Source organism: Vanacampus margaritifer, chromosome 4 (genome assembly GCF_051991255.1).
Source record: "Vanacampus margaritifer isolate UIUO_Vmar chromosome 4, RoL_Vmar_1.0, whole genome shotgun sequence".
Classification (NCBI taxonomy): Eukaryota; Metazoa; Chordata; class Actinopteri; order Syngnathiformes; family Syngnathidae; genus Vanacampus; species Vanacampus margaritifer.
In genome coordinates, this window is record NC_135435.1 from 2,239,199 (window position 1) to 2,252,942 (window position 13,744).

At 38.5% G+C, this 13,744-nt stretch overlaps 1 protein-coding gene across 5 annotated transcripts in view; it reads right to left on the bottom strand.

Annotated features, from left to right (window-relative positions):
• cemip (cell migration inducing hyaluronidase 1) overlaps nucleotides 1–13,744 on the bottom strand; it is a 203,186-nt gene that overhangs the window by 32,833 nt on the left and 156,609 nt on the right. For all 5 annotated transcript variants that reach the window (XM_077563841.1, XM_077563842.1, XM_077563838.1 and 2 more), the window contains 4 exons: nucleotides 13,559–13,711; nucleotides 11,621–11,801; nucleotides 11,050–11,265; nucleotides 9,761–9,972 (listed from right to left, as the gene is read on the bottom strand). In XM_077563841.1, the coding sequence (XP_077419967.1) occupies nucleotides 9,761–9,972; nucleotides 11,050–11,265; nucleotides 11,621–11,801; nucleotides 13,559–13,711 (762 nt within the window). The remainder of the gene's footprint in view (nucleotides 1–9,760; nucleotides 9,973–11,049; nucleotides 11,266–11,620; nucleotides 11,802–13,558; nucleotides 13,712–13,744) is intronic.

The window sequence follows — 13,744 nt, forward strand, 5'->3', positions numbered from 1 at the left end:
GTGCTTCTTGAGTACAAAAATAGCAGGAAACAAAAAAACAAAACGATTTTGTACAACAAAATATACCGTAGTTACTTTTGAAATTGCAATGCTTGGTGCCTTATCAAGGATTTAGTGAATAAGCACTATTTTTGTTATTGCTAGTTGTTTAATTTTTGCTAGTTTTTTATATTGTCATCCGTTATTTCACTTAATGCACTTAATTTCACTTAAGGGGTTAAGACAGACTTGTAAACGCAGAGTCTTATTTTTGTTTGCTAAAAAATTTAAAAGTGATTTTTGTTTTTTTCAAGAAAGCCATTCTGTAGCTGCTGATGTGAACTTCTGGAAGTCCCAATGGGGTAATGATACGTTGTATTGGCATGGTTCGGAGAGGTCTGCTGGGGTCACAACTCACAAAGGTACTTTTGGTGGAAATATTCTACGATCAGATTGTGACTCTCTAGGCCACTATATTTGAATGCCATCACACCATCTTTTTAGTTGTGAATGTATATGGTTATATTTCCAAACCTGAAAATGACAAACTAATTGATTCATTAGATATGAGGATTTCTTTTTGGCTTTCTAAATATCCCAACTTAATTATTTTAATTGGTGGATTACCAATTACCATTACTTTAATGCCACTTTAAATGATACTATAGACAGATGGCCTCCTACACTGTGTCATAGAACGAATTCTAGAATAGAGGCTTTTATGGATAAATTTAATCTAACTGATATTTGGAGAAAGAAATTCCTGGATGAAGTTGCATTTACCTGGAGTAACCGATCTGGTTCAAGGAAATCACGTATTGATTACTGGTTAATTTCAAACAGTCTATCTAGGACAATGTAACAGTTAACTCTTTGACTGCCATGGATGTTAAAAGACGTCAAGTAAAAACCTACGGAGGGCCGCCAATGACGTTAAAAGACGTCATCCAATTTTTTTTTATTTTTAAACGAGTGGAGGGAAGCCTTGGGCAGCTGTGGTGAAAGTTTCAAGCAGATCTAGTTAGCCTAATGACTATTTTTGGCCCCTAGATGGCAGCAATGACTTTCTTTTGACAAGATTGGGTAGGCGTCAGTAGAAGACGTGAGGCGGAGCTAGAGGGGACAATGGCTGGGGAAGGGAAGAGAACATGGCGACCGGTTGCAAGCGGCTCACGTTGGAGCAGTTTTTTTCAAAGACGAAAAGCATCGACCAACGCTAAAGAGCACATTGATGACGACGATGATCATCATCGATGATGATGATGGTGACTCCGAGGTTGGAAGCATTGACGCGGCAGTAGAAGACGTGAGGCGGAGCTAGATGGCTGAAGAAGCTAACAATGGCGACCGGTTTCAAGCAGCTCACACTTGGGAATTTTTTTCAAAGACGAAAGGCATCGACCAACGCTAAAGAGCACAGTGATGACGACGATGATCATCATCGATGATGATGAGGGTGACTCCGAGGTTGACGCTGAAGTTGCAAGCGTTGACGCGGCGGCTATGACGACGTCATAAAGGTTCACGGCTAGCGATGCTAACACCGGAAAACGCGGAGCACAACCGAGCACGCTCAGGCGGACGTTCAATCGGACGACGAAGAGTGCCCCGAGTCCAATGCATATTCATCGGAGGAGTGGGTACAGTCTGTTACTTGCTATTCTCCAGAAAAAAAGGCCGTCAACAAAGTGTAACGTCTGCACGCGAAAGGAGCCATCGCAAGTGAAACTAATCTGTTGTGCAAATCCTGCTGCGTCTCCTTGCACGCATGGGAGCGTTACAAAAAGAAAAACTGTATTTGAAACATCCACATAATTGTAAATAGTACCACAGTTGCACACATTTGTAAATAGTTTGCGAAATTGTTTTGTCAAATTGTTACACTGTTGAATGGAAATAAACGTATTTTGCAACCAAAAAACACTTTTTCATTGTTGGTGATAGCGTTTTACAGAAGTAAAGCACTATTTAGGTGTTTGTGGCATCATTCATGGACAAAAAGAAGTGTACAATTCACTAGAGTGCATGAAATAACATCGTTTCACAAAAAGCTCTTTTTCTCCGCTTTTTGTTTCAAAACAGAGCATTTCGGTGAAACTAACCATTTTCTATTGTTGATTACTGAAGAACGGAATAAGGTAGAAACAAACTTTTTTTTCTGATGAAAGATGAGAGTTCAATCTTTCATTTGGTAGTATGTGTGTTTCCATAGTCCAAAACGCAACATTTTCTGTGGACCTTGAAAGATCAGTCAAAATGCTTAAATCGGCTGGCACTGGCGATATCCCGTTTCTGAAAACGTCTGGCAGTCAAAGAGTTAAAATCCTCACAACGCCACTCACTGGCCACAGAGCAATATATATTAATTTGCAACTTTCTACAACAAATAATACCAATAGTTCATCATATTGGAAATTGAATAAATCGCTCTTGAACGATACTCCTGTGAAATCTGAAATTTTGTGTTTATTAAAGACGTTTAGGGAAAAGGCAAATAAAGAAAAGTCTTATAGAATGAACTGGGAACTTTTTTAATTTGAGACGGGTAAATTCTTGAGACAGTATGGAGCTAAAGTGGCTAAGTCAAAGGCAGCAGAAGAAGAAAAACTGATAATGCAAATATCATCAATATACCAAATGCCACTTGATGAAGTTTCAGAGGAGGATAAATTGCAAATTAGGACCTATCAACTTAAATTAGATGAGCTTTACTGCCAAAAAGCTGAAGGAGCTTTTGTTTGTTCGAGAAAAAGATGGATAGAGAAAGGAGAGCAGAATTCTGCTTACTTTTCCGCTTGGAGAAACACAGGGCTAAAACTAACATGATTCAGCAATTGAACATTATTGGTATTATTACCGATGATGCCAAAACTATCTCTTAATTTTGCAGTAGTTTCTACTCAAAACTATACAAATTGAATTATAATGAAAATGTTGCTACTCAATTTATTAACTCTTTAGACAATGTAAAAATGATAGAGGAATCAGATAGGCTCTATTGTGACAGCCTATTCACCGAAGAAGAGGTACTGAAATCTATTGATCTCCTTAAAAACTATAAATCTCCAGGAACAGATGGTTTGGTAGCAGAATTCTATAAACTATTCGCTTCTTAATTAGCTCCGTTTTGTTACAGTTCTATAATGAAAGAATGGAAAAGGGGTACTCTTCCCCCGAGTCTCACTCAAGGTCTTATTACTCTAATTCCTAAGCCTAAGAAGGACTTGCTTTACATTGACAACTGGAGACCGATAAGCCTTTTGAATAATGATTATAAAATAATAGCCTTATTGCTGGCTAGAAGAATTAAAGATATATTATGTAATATTATGGATGAGACAGTCAGGATTCATGACAAATAGACATATTGCTAATAATATTAGACTTGTCTTAGATATTTTAGACTATTCAGACCTTATAGTTGACAATTCGTTTATTCTCCTCCTAGACTTCTACAAAGCTTTTGATTCAATTGAACACAAATTTATATTTCTCACACTCAAAAAGTTTGGTTTTGGTGATATTTTTTGTAACGCTGTGAAGGCATTATATGCTAACGCTAATCGCTCAATTAGAATGAAAACCGGCACAACATCCTGGTTTTGTTTTAATCAAGGTGTACGCCAAGGTTGCCCGATAAGTCCTTATCTTTTCATACTGTGCACTCAAATTCTTGCTTCTCACATTGCTAATAGTAGTAGTATTTGATAGGGATTACTATAGCAGACAGAGAGGTAATCATCAGCCAATTGGCAGATGACAACACAATTTTTCTTAAAAATGGAAATCAGGTGCCAATCGCCTTACAAATTATAGACAGTTTCTCTGGATTAAATTTAAATTTAAACTAATGCTAGTTATTTTCTGTCAAAAATTGTAATGATCGTAAGATTTCTAATATATCTATTCATGATGAAGTAACTTATTTATATATACTGTAAATATATAGGCGTGACTATATGTAAAGATCCTAAAAAAAAGAATTACTGCAAATTTTCCCGCAAATATTAAAAATCCAAGATAAATCAGTGGTTACAAAGAGATTTAAATTTAAGAGGTAGAGTATTGCTCTCAAAAGCAAAAGGTCTTTCTCGACTGACCTATGCAGCCATTTCTCTATATGTGGATAGTAAAACTTGTGAGGATATTGACCGAATGCTCTTTAACTTTCTATGGAAAAACAAAACCCATTATATTAGAAAAAGTGTACTGATGAATGACTACGAACACGGTGGACTTAATGTTTTGGATTTCACCACTTTGAACAATACGTTATTAATTGGGCAAAACATTTTTTGAAAAACCCAGTCTCCATTTGGAATTTTATTCCTCGTTACATATTTTCTAGGTTTGGTGAATTAAGTTTTATTTTAAGCTGTGACTACAATATAGATAAACTTCCGGTAAAGCTCTCTACGGTTCACAAACAAGTTTTATTAGCATGGTCCCTTATTTATAAGCACAACTTCTCATTCCATAAATATCTGATTTGGAATAATAAAAATGTATTGTACAAAACTAAATCTTTTTTTTCTCTAATTGGGTTGAGAAACTGATTATTTTTGTGAAACAGCTGTCTAATAATAATGGACAACTTATGTCCTACGCTGAATTTTTGGGTACTTGCGAAGTTTCCAGCTACCCTAAAAGAGTATGCCATACTCTTTGATGCCATTCCGACTGGTGTAATAATGTTATTTAAAGGTGTTCAATCAAATATTATATCTGTTTCTCTACCCAATCCTATGGAAACATATATTGGGAAAATCTGTCTGACACATTGCACGAATAGTAATAGGAATATCCGTGCATTATTTCAAAGAGACTCTGTATCCAATCCTCTTGTGATTTCTTTTTGGAATTCTTTTGTAAATGATATTGACTGGAAAAAAGTATGGATAATCCTAAACAAATATTTTGTAAAAAATAAGGTAAAAGAAGTCTCATATAAAATTCTTCACAAATGTTATCCTGCAAATCAGTATATGACCAAATTTAAAAGGGACATTGATGTGAACTGTTCTTTCTGCGGAAGTCATCCTGAAACCGTCCAGCACCTCTTTTGGATCTGCTTACATTCTACAACTTTTTGGAAGGATTTTTGTGGATTTATTACTTCACAGTTGCACAAGGGCTTTAGTTTAAAACGGGAGAATGTTTTATTTTATTATGGAACGCAAACAAAGGATGTATATTTTACTATACTATACTAACTTGTTGATCGTCTTGGCTAAATTCTATCTCAACAAATGCAAATACAGCAACCAAAAACCAAACTTGAAACACTTTTATAATGATACTATTTCTTATATAAAATTGATTAGTAGCTCACTTAACAAAAAGGCTTCAAAAACTATCAGTATTTGTACAACTTATAAAGTCTTTGAATGCACGTAACCTATGTATGTACCCCCTGGCATGTATTTGTTCAATTGTATACAACTTTCTTTTATATACTTGTTCTTTTGAATATGGTTAACTCTTTGACTGCCAAAAACGTTTAATAACGTTTAGTAAAATCCAAATGAGGGCTGCCAAAAACGTTAAAAGACGTTAACTATGTTTTTTTTTTGTTTTTTTTGGAAACGGGTGGAGGAAAGCCTTGGCCAACTGTGCTGAAAGTATCAAGCAGATCGAGTTAGTATAATGACTATTTGTGGGCACTAGATGGCAGCGATGACTCTCTTTGGACAAGATCGGGTAGGCGTCAGTAGAAGACGTGAGGCGGAGCTCGTGTTGAGGGGAGAATGGCTGAGGAAGCGAAAATGGCAACCGGTTGCAAGCAGCTCACGCTTAAGCATTTTTTTCAAAGACGAAAAGCATTGACCAATGCTAAAGAGCACATTAATGACGACGATGATGATGATGGTGACTCCGAGGTTGACGCCGAAGTTGGAAGCGTTGACGCGGCGGCTATGATCACGTCGTAAAGCCTCACCGGCTAGCGATGCTAACGCCGGAAAACGCGGTGCACAACCGAGCACTTCTGCACAGGTGGACGTTCAATCGGACGATGAAGAGTACCCCAATGCATATTCATCGGAGGAGTAGGTACAGTCTGATCACGGAGAAGACACTGGTTATGGACTACGATGCCACCATGAATGGAGTGGATAAGATGGATCAGAACATCTCTTACCACCCGGTATAGGAACTGAAGGACATGAGGAAGACGTAACACCACCGTAACGTCACCGTAACGTCACCGTAACGTCACCGTAACGTCACCGTAACGTCACCGTATCATGATCCTGAGAGTAGACTTGATGACAACATGGCCAAACACACACTGCAGTATATACCTGCTACTCCCCGGAAAAAAAGGCCGGCAAGAAAGTGTAGCGTCTGCACGCGAAGGGGCAATCGCAGTGAAACTAATCTGTTGTGCAAATCCTGCTGCGTCGGCTTGCACGCAGGGGAGTGTTACACAAAAAGAAAAACTGTCGTTGAAACATCTACGCAATTGTAAATAGTACCACAGTTGCACACATTTGTAAATAGTTTGCCAAATTGTTTTGTCAAATTGTTACACTGTTGAATGTAAATAAACGTGTTTTGCTATCAAATAACACTTTTTCATTGTTGGTGGTAGTGTTTTACAAAAGTAAAGCATTGTTTAGGTGTTTCTAGCATCATTCATGGGGAAAAAAAAGTGTCAAATTCACTAGAGTGCATGAAATAATATCGTTTCACAAAAAGCTTGATTTCGCCGTATTTTGGTCCAAAACAGAGCATTTGGGTGGAACTAACCATTTTCTATTGTTGATTACTGAAACACGGAATAAGGTAAAAACTAACTTTTTTTTTCTGATGAAAGATGAGAGTTCAATCTTTCATTTGGTAGTATGTGTGTTTCCATAGTCCAAACACAATTTTTTCTGTGGACCTTGAAAATCAGTCAAAATGCTTAAATCAGCTGGCACCCACAGCATCCCTTTTCTGAAAACGGTTGGCAGTCAAAGAGTTTAATAAAGGGGGAAAAAAAGCTTGCTTATGCTTTTGCAGCAAAATATTTTGTTTCTTTATTACCACGTTCAACAAGCGGTGTTGTACTTGAATCACCCGCCATTGTCACTTCTCCTGTGTTTGTCTTTTTCCATGTTGTTTTGATACATGCAAAGCCATGTTTCTGTAGATTGCAATAAAGTTAGGGGGAAAAAAGTGTTCTTCGCTGATTCTTCTTCTTTGCTTTCCGTTAACTCCCTGTGGCTGCGCAACAGCGCCACTCCAGACTTGGCATATACATTACAACCGGTAAACGTCCTCAGCGTCTTCTTTTGAACACACGCAAGTCTTGAAATGCTTCTGTGTGTACGAAGCCGGCTTTGCTTCCGTCTGAATGGGGCCTTAGTCTGCTGTCTTTGTTCAGTCTGTGTGGGTGCATTGTCGTTGTTGGTGTTACGTGTGGCAGGTTTGTGTTAAGTGTTCTCAGTTCAGCCAAGTGTTCTCAGCTCTGCCAAGTCTTCTCAACTCTGCCAAGTCTTCTCAACTCTGCCAAGCCTTCTCAGCTCTGCCAAGCCTTCTCAGCTGTCTGTCAAGCCTCAGCTAATCCACAGCAAGCCAAGCCTTAGCCACTCCACAGCCAGTCAAGCCAAGTCACATAAAGGCAAGTCAGTTCCTGTCACGTCACACTCTGCCAAGTCCAGTCACGTCAAGTCCAGTCTAGTCAAAGTCTTGGTTTTCCTGCCCACTTGGTCTTGTCAATAAATCACCACGTTTACACATTCCCTCTACCTGTTCACTGTGCCTCCTTGCAATTGGGTTCACATCTCAGACTCTACCACAAAACCCTAACCGTATACTTTGAAATATTGTAAGTAAATATGTTCCTCTTTACCAGGACATAGTCAAACTGAGCTTATGTCATACTTTTATTTAAAACAGAATTTCCCTCAGCAGACCGTCAGCAATTCCTGTGTTATTTTCATGTTAATGGTAAGGCCCTTTATATTTAACAATTTCATTCACCTTGAAATGATAATGTTACCATTTTATTTGATTTTCCTCGGTATGCCCTCTGCCTGAGCACCTCTGCTCCAATTTCATCCACATAGGTAGTTAGTGTGTTCCCATTGTGATTAAAAAAACAACAACAAAAAACATCAGGTTGTTTGCGGATATACATTTTTTCTTTAAACGGGCACCAGTTCACCGTATATTGGCTGTACTTTCCTGGCTATGTTCCAATGCAGATGCATATATTTGTGGAGACTGGGATTAAGTTGTATTTTAAATTAAAAAAAATGTGCATAATTTCACAAGTTACTTAAAGATAAAGATAAGATAGCTCTTAATATGAAAAGAAAAATGCACTGAGCTGTCACCGTCTTACAAATGCAATCATGCCATCTAGTGGCAGAAAAATGACCAATACTAATCAATATCACACTCGTTTTGTACAGCACTGTACATCTTTTTAATTTTAACTCAATTTTATTAATTATTATGAAACTACTGTTTCAATGACTAAAAGATGCAGCCATATTTCTATGTTTTGCATTTTTTCCCACTTTTATGTTTGCAAGAGTATGAAAACTTTTATTGTACATTTAGAACAGATAGAACATTTGCGATTAATCATAAATTAACTAGTGAAGTCATGCGATTAATTATGAATGTCTTTTGAAAACCATTTAATTCGATCAGTTTAATAGTTTCAATTCGGTCCGTCTGCGTTTCCTTCGGTCCTTTCACGCAACTCTTTATTTTTTCTCCCCCTCATTAGCACAAACCTATTGTGGAGCCGTCCGCGGTTACGGTGCGCGTCCATGGTTATAGTGGCGCCTCATGGCATGTGCGTCATAGCCTTCTAGTGAAGTCACAGCCAATCATATTGCAGCTACGTGGGTACAGCTTCGGAGGCTTCTCGGGTTTTATGATGACACTAGTAGGCTACAAGCGTTAGCTTCCTAAGGCATCACTGCCGAGTCTTTATTAATCCAACGCAAGCTTTAAAAATCTGAATTACAGCTGGCTGGAAATTGCTACGTTCATGACTGTGGTGTTTAATCCGAGGATATAAATGAGCTTCCCCTACGTGAATGACCAGCAGCCGCCACTGAGTTCAAATATTGTATTCCTTAGTTATGTGGTAATATGATTCTTGTACGTAATGTAGGTTTTGGCAGCATTTGTGAATATGTATAGTTATGAAATGGTGACTCATGTTAATTAGCAAATGATTATTGTAGTTATTTACAGAACTTTTGGCCACAGAATCGTATTGTATATTATACAGTAGAGATAGAACGATATGTTTTTTTTAAGGCCGGTGCCGATACCGACTATTATTAGTCAAAGACGGCGATAACCGATATTTGAAGCCGATATTCATTTTACAAAAAGGGAAAATATTGGCATAAAAATTTGAAAAAAATTGTGCTGTCAAAGGTAAAGTGTTAATTGATTAATTAATCACAAAAAAATATCGCATTAATCATTAATTAACGCAGATTAATCGCAATATTAATTTTGACCATAGATTATCCTTTAGCATGACAGCGGATGGCTACATTTAAGGTAGCACAGGTTGTGTTTGAGCAATAAACATAATTTCATGCATTAAAGTAAAGCATTTAATGAATGTTTGCGTATCACATTTAGAATTCCAGTTCTTAATTTTTTAAGCAGATGTTTATTGAACAACTTTTAGGGTTCATAAAATTTTGGAGTTAAAAAAAAAATCTATTTCTTCAGAAACAAATGCTATAAAAATGCTTTTTGTGACTGTTGTACATCATAGTTGTGTCTGTGTATGATGTTGGATGCTCTGCTGACTTACTTGTTGAAGTTAATAAGCCAGATGATGACCTCAGCAGGTGCAGCTTGGTCCCAATGGATGGTGTACCCCTTTGACAATGTGATGACTGGTTGGAACTGCTGGTAGTGCTTCTTCTTTCCCAACGCACCCTCTAATGTCAGGGGTCGGTCAGGGTACTCATCTCTGACAATGTGCATGTTTAGGTTAGCAGGATTACGTGTCTGGACGTAGATCTGTAGGAAACAAACTCAACTTAAATTAGGGATAGACTGATTATCAGCCGGGCCGATTATCAGCACCAATATTCAGCATTTTACGAGTGGGGACTAAATGTTGAGGGTACTGGTAAGTAACTTTAACTATAAATCTATAAACTACTTAATTTTTGGAACGATGACCTTAGTTCATTTTGTAGTCACAGATTCAAATCATTCAACTTCTCCTGCTTGTTTGTACAAACGCTAACTGTGCAACGAGTTCCCAAGTTGTGCAAGTCACTCTAAATGCAACGGGGGCTTACGGTCATTCAGAAAAGGGGGGAATAAAAATGTTTGAAAAAAACGCTCCGTGAAACGAAACCCGATGTAACAAATACCAAAATTATGACTGCAAGTCTCATGGCGGAAGTCGGGAGCAGAATTGTTTCTCCATGAGGGCCCTCGGGAATAAGGTGGCTAAACCGTGTATTCCCGTGATGGAACAACCAACAGTTGAACCGCGATATAGCAGTACCTGTGTTTGTATGAAGAAGAGTGTTTCTACATTATTAAAAAACAAACAAAAACATGTTCACACAGAACCCCATGAGCGCGTTTTTCAGCGCATTTACAGGCATGCTGCAACAATAGCATGCTGCACCAAATGCTGTCTAATCAGAAGGAATTGTGTCTCTTGCCAATGTGTTGATCACAATATTGTGAACAAGAAAACTGTTGTCAATGCAAAGCTTTTGGGAGGCACCTTTCTCGGGCAAGAAGGCACGGTGTCGCGCGCCTGTCTGTTCTTCTGAGGCAAACAGCAGTCAAGACAGCTGAGTGAGCAAGCAAATTGTTATTTCTCATCCCCCTTCAACCAACAGTCCCACTCAGAACGGAGCAAAGCCAGTCAGGTGCAAGACCGAGTGAGGAGTAGCGGTGTTCTTTTGTGAAGTAATCAGGCAACAAGTTAACTTAAAAAGTGCCTAAGGATAGGGTATTAGCTAAAAGTGTTCAGATCAAAATGACTTTCCACTGGGATTCCATTAGGGGGATAGGGCAAAATGGTCAACATGACCTGTGGATGGACAATCTAGTGATTTATTAATGCCCTACCTGTGCATAGTGCCCGCTGCAGATGGCAGCCCTCCAGTCGGGCACATCAATGCACTCAGGGTGACGGAGCAGCCAGTTGTCTTCCTTAACCAGATAAGCTCCGGGATACTCACTCACTGAGCCGTCAATGTCATGGAAAATAGTAGTCTTGTCCCCATCCATCTGCATCTTATTAAACCATGGACCAGGCTCCCCAAAAAACACACGTGATGTGATCTATGGGAGGCAGAGCGAGTCATTTTTAGCAAAAAAAAATCTATACAGAAATGTATTAACAAATATTTACGATCAATAAAATGTCAATACATTGTTCATTCATAGTCATTTGTGTACCACCCTAATGTACTTATGTAATTCTGTATTTTAATTTACGACTGACAACTTGAGACAAAATGTTTGCGCCAAATTGTCTTTTTTATTCCTCCTAAAGATAAAATGGCATCTGATTTACTGGTGGTAAAAGTGTATGTATACTTATTGTATGTTTTAAAATGCAGTCTCCTAATAAGGCAATCTGTACTACACTGCCAAATATTTGTACAAACTAGTTTAACACACAACTGTGACTCACAGGCACATGGTCGAAGGTGATGTCTGTCACGTTATTGTTGGGGCAGCTCTGCCACGAGTTGTTGAGCCTAAAACCAAAAGCACTGCTGTGGCGTCCCTCCAGAGCAGTGTATTTACGAAACGTACAGTTTTGCACATTGATGGGCCCATCGTAGATCTGCATGCCCCGGATAGGGAAATCACTGCACAGAAACAAACACATGGCTAACTTATGTTCAAATATAACATAATATAATACAATTACAGCTGTGTCTGACATAATAGATGCTCAACTACACACAAGAATAATAAATTGCTACTCGGTGTTTGGAGTGGGATCCAATCAGCAAAGCAAATATTGACTGGGCAATTTTGCACACAGCTGTAGTGGTGGAAACATTCGGAAATTTCTAATATTGATCTTATTTTATAATATCATATTACTGTATTACATTAATATTTGGGCATTTAAACATGGGTGTGTAGACTTTTTAAAATTCATTGTATAAAGAAAATTTTGTTTGGGCTGGATGGATTGCAAGTGATTGTTTATGAACTCTTCGATTGGAGGGTTCTCACCAAATTTCGATGGATTTTAGATTTCAATACTGCTTATCTTGTTCAGGGTCATGGGTGAGCTGGACCTTGTCCCAGACGGCTTTGTGCGACAGGTGATTGCAGGCAAATACAGACAAACAATCACTGACACTCATAATTACATATTTTTAGAAGAGTCTTCATTTAACATGCAAGTTTGAGGAATTTGGTAGGAATACCTGAATAAAACACAAGCACAGGGAGAAAGCCTGAGCCACAATAGCCTATTGTGTGTTGCGCTCTGCTTTTTTTTTTATAACCGTTTGAATAATGTTTTTATATTTCATCTTAAGTCAAGTGCGCTTCTCCCCCGCAGGATTGCACCTAAATTAAATGAATTCAACAGGTTTCCCCTGTTATATTATTGTGATTGCAAAGGACTACATTTAAATTTACACATTGACCCAAGCAGCTAACGTTTTTCCCAAGCCGCCTTCCTCTGCGGTGTTGCACTTTGACATGTTCAAATTTGCCATATGATCGCATTTAGATTTCCAGTTGAGAGGGGTAAAAAACACGGAAGCAGAGGGCGGCGCAGCGCTCTGCTTCCCCGTTGCCATGGTGACTCGACAAATCAGAGCTCCATTGATGTTGTCTTTTTAGTGTAGTGGTAACGCCAGGTGAAACTACTCTGCTTTGATATAACTACCTCAAATCAGCTGTCCTGGAACCGAAAACACAGTTTCCTCTCTCAGTGTATGTCAACTCGCTGTTCAGATTTAGGCTCTGTGTTTGGTGAACATGCTTTGTGAAATGGACCCCTGAGTGTTTGTGTACAGAGCTGTTACCCTTTATCGTGATGCGTAATAGCGTTAAGTACCGTACTGTGGCGGGACCTGAAGCGGGCAGTTTATGCTAGACGCCCATCCAACCTCTCTCAACTGGCTGAATTTTGCAAGGAAGAGTGGCAAAAATTCCCCCAAAGCAGATGTGAAAGAAATCGCCAAAGAAAGTGTTTGGATGAAGTTTTCATTGCAAAAGAAAGTGCAATGTCCGATTAAGTGAGAAGTTAACATACTTTTGCACCCATGAAATCTGAGTTTTTCTTAAATCTGCAACCTTTGTTCAAGAATGAATGACACTATTATCATTGTTTTTGTTCAAGTCCATTATTTTCAATGTCAGCATTGTGGATTTCGGTAGGACTTAACATTTAATAAGGTTATTTTAATATTTTATACAAAAAAATCTGATCATGCCTGCAGGGTATATTCATGAAAACTTCGGCACCAGAGCAAGTTTGTTGAATAGTTTCCTAGCTGAAATAGATTTTCTTTTAAATGACTTGTGATGGTATCTCATCTCCATCCACTTTGTGTTTTTAAGATTGTGGTGTGATGAAGAGTTTTTAACTTTCACTTACATGCCTCGCGGGAGGGTCCTGCCACTGATGTCAGCCCCTGGGCCCCAGATACTGTTATCAGGGAGTGGCATTCCATGATTATCACTTTCCCCCACAAACAGAGAATTCTTCACCTGCTGACGAGAACCATCATCATCTGGAAACGTTCCTCCACTGCAGACACAAATAATAAATGTTAGAAGAATC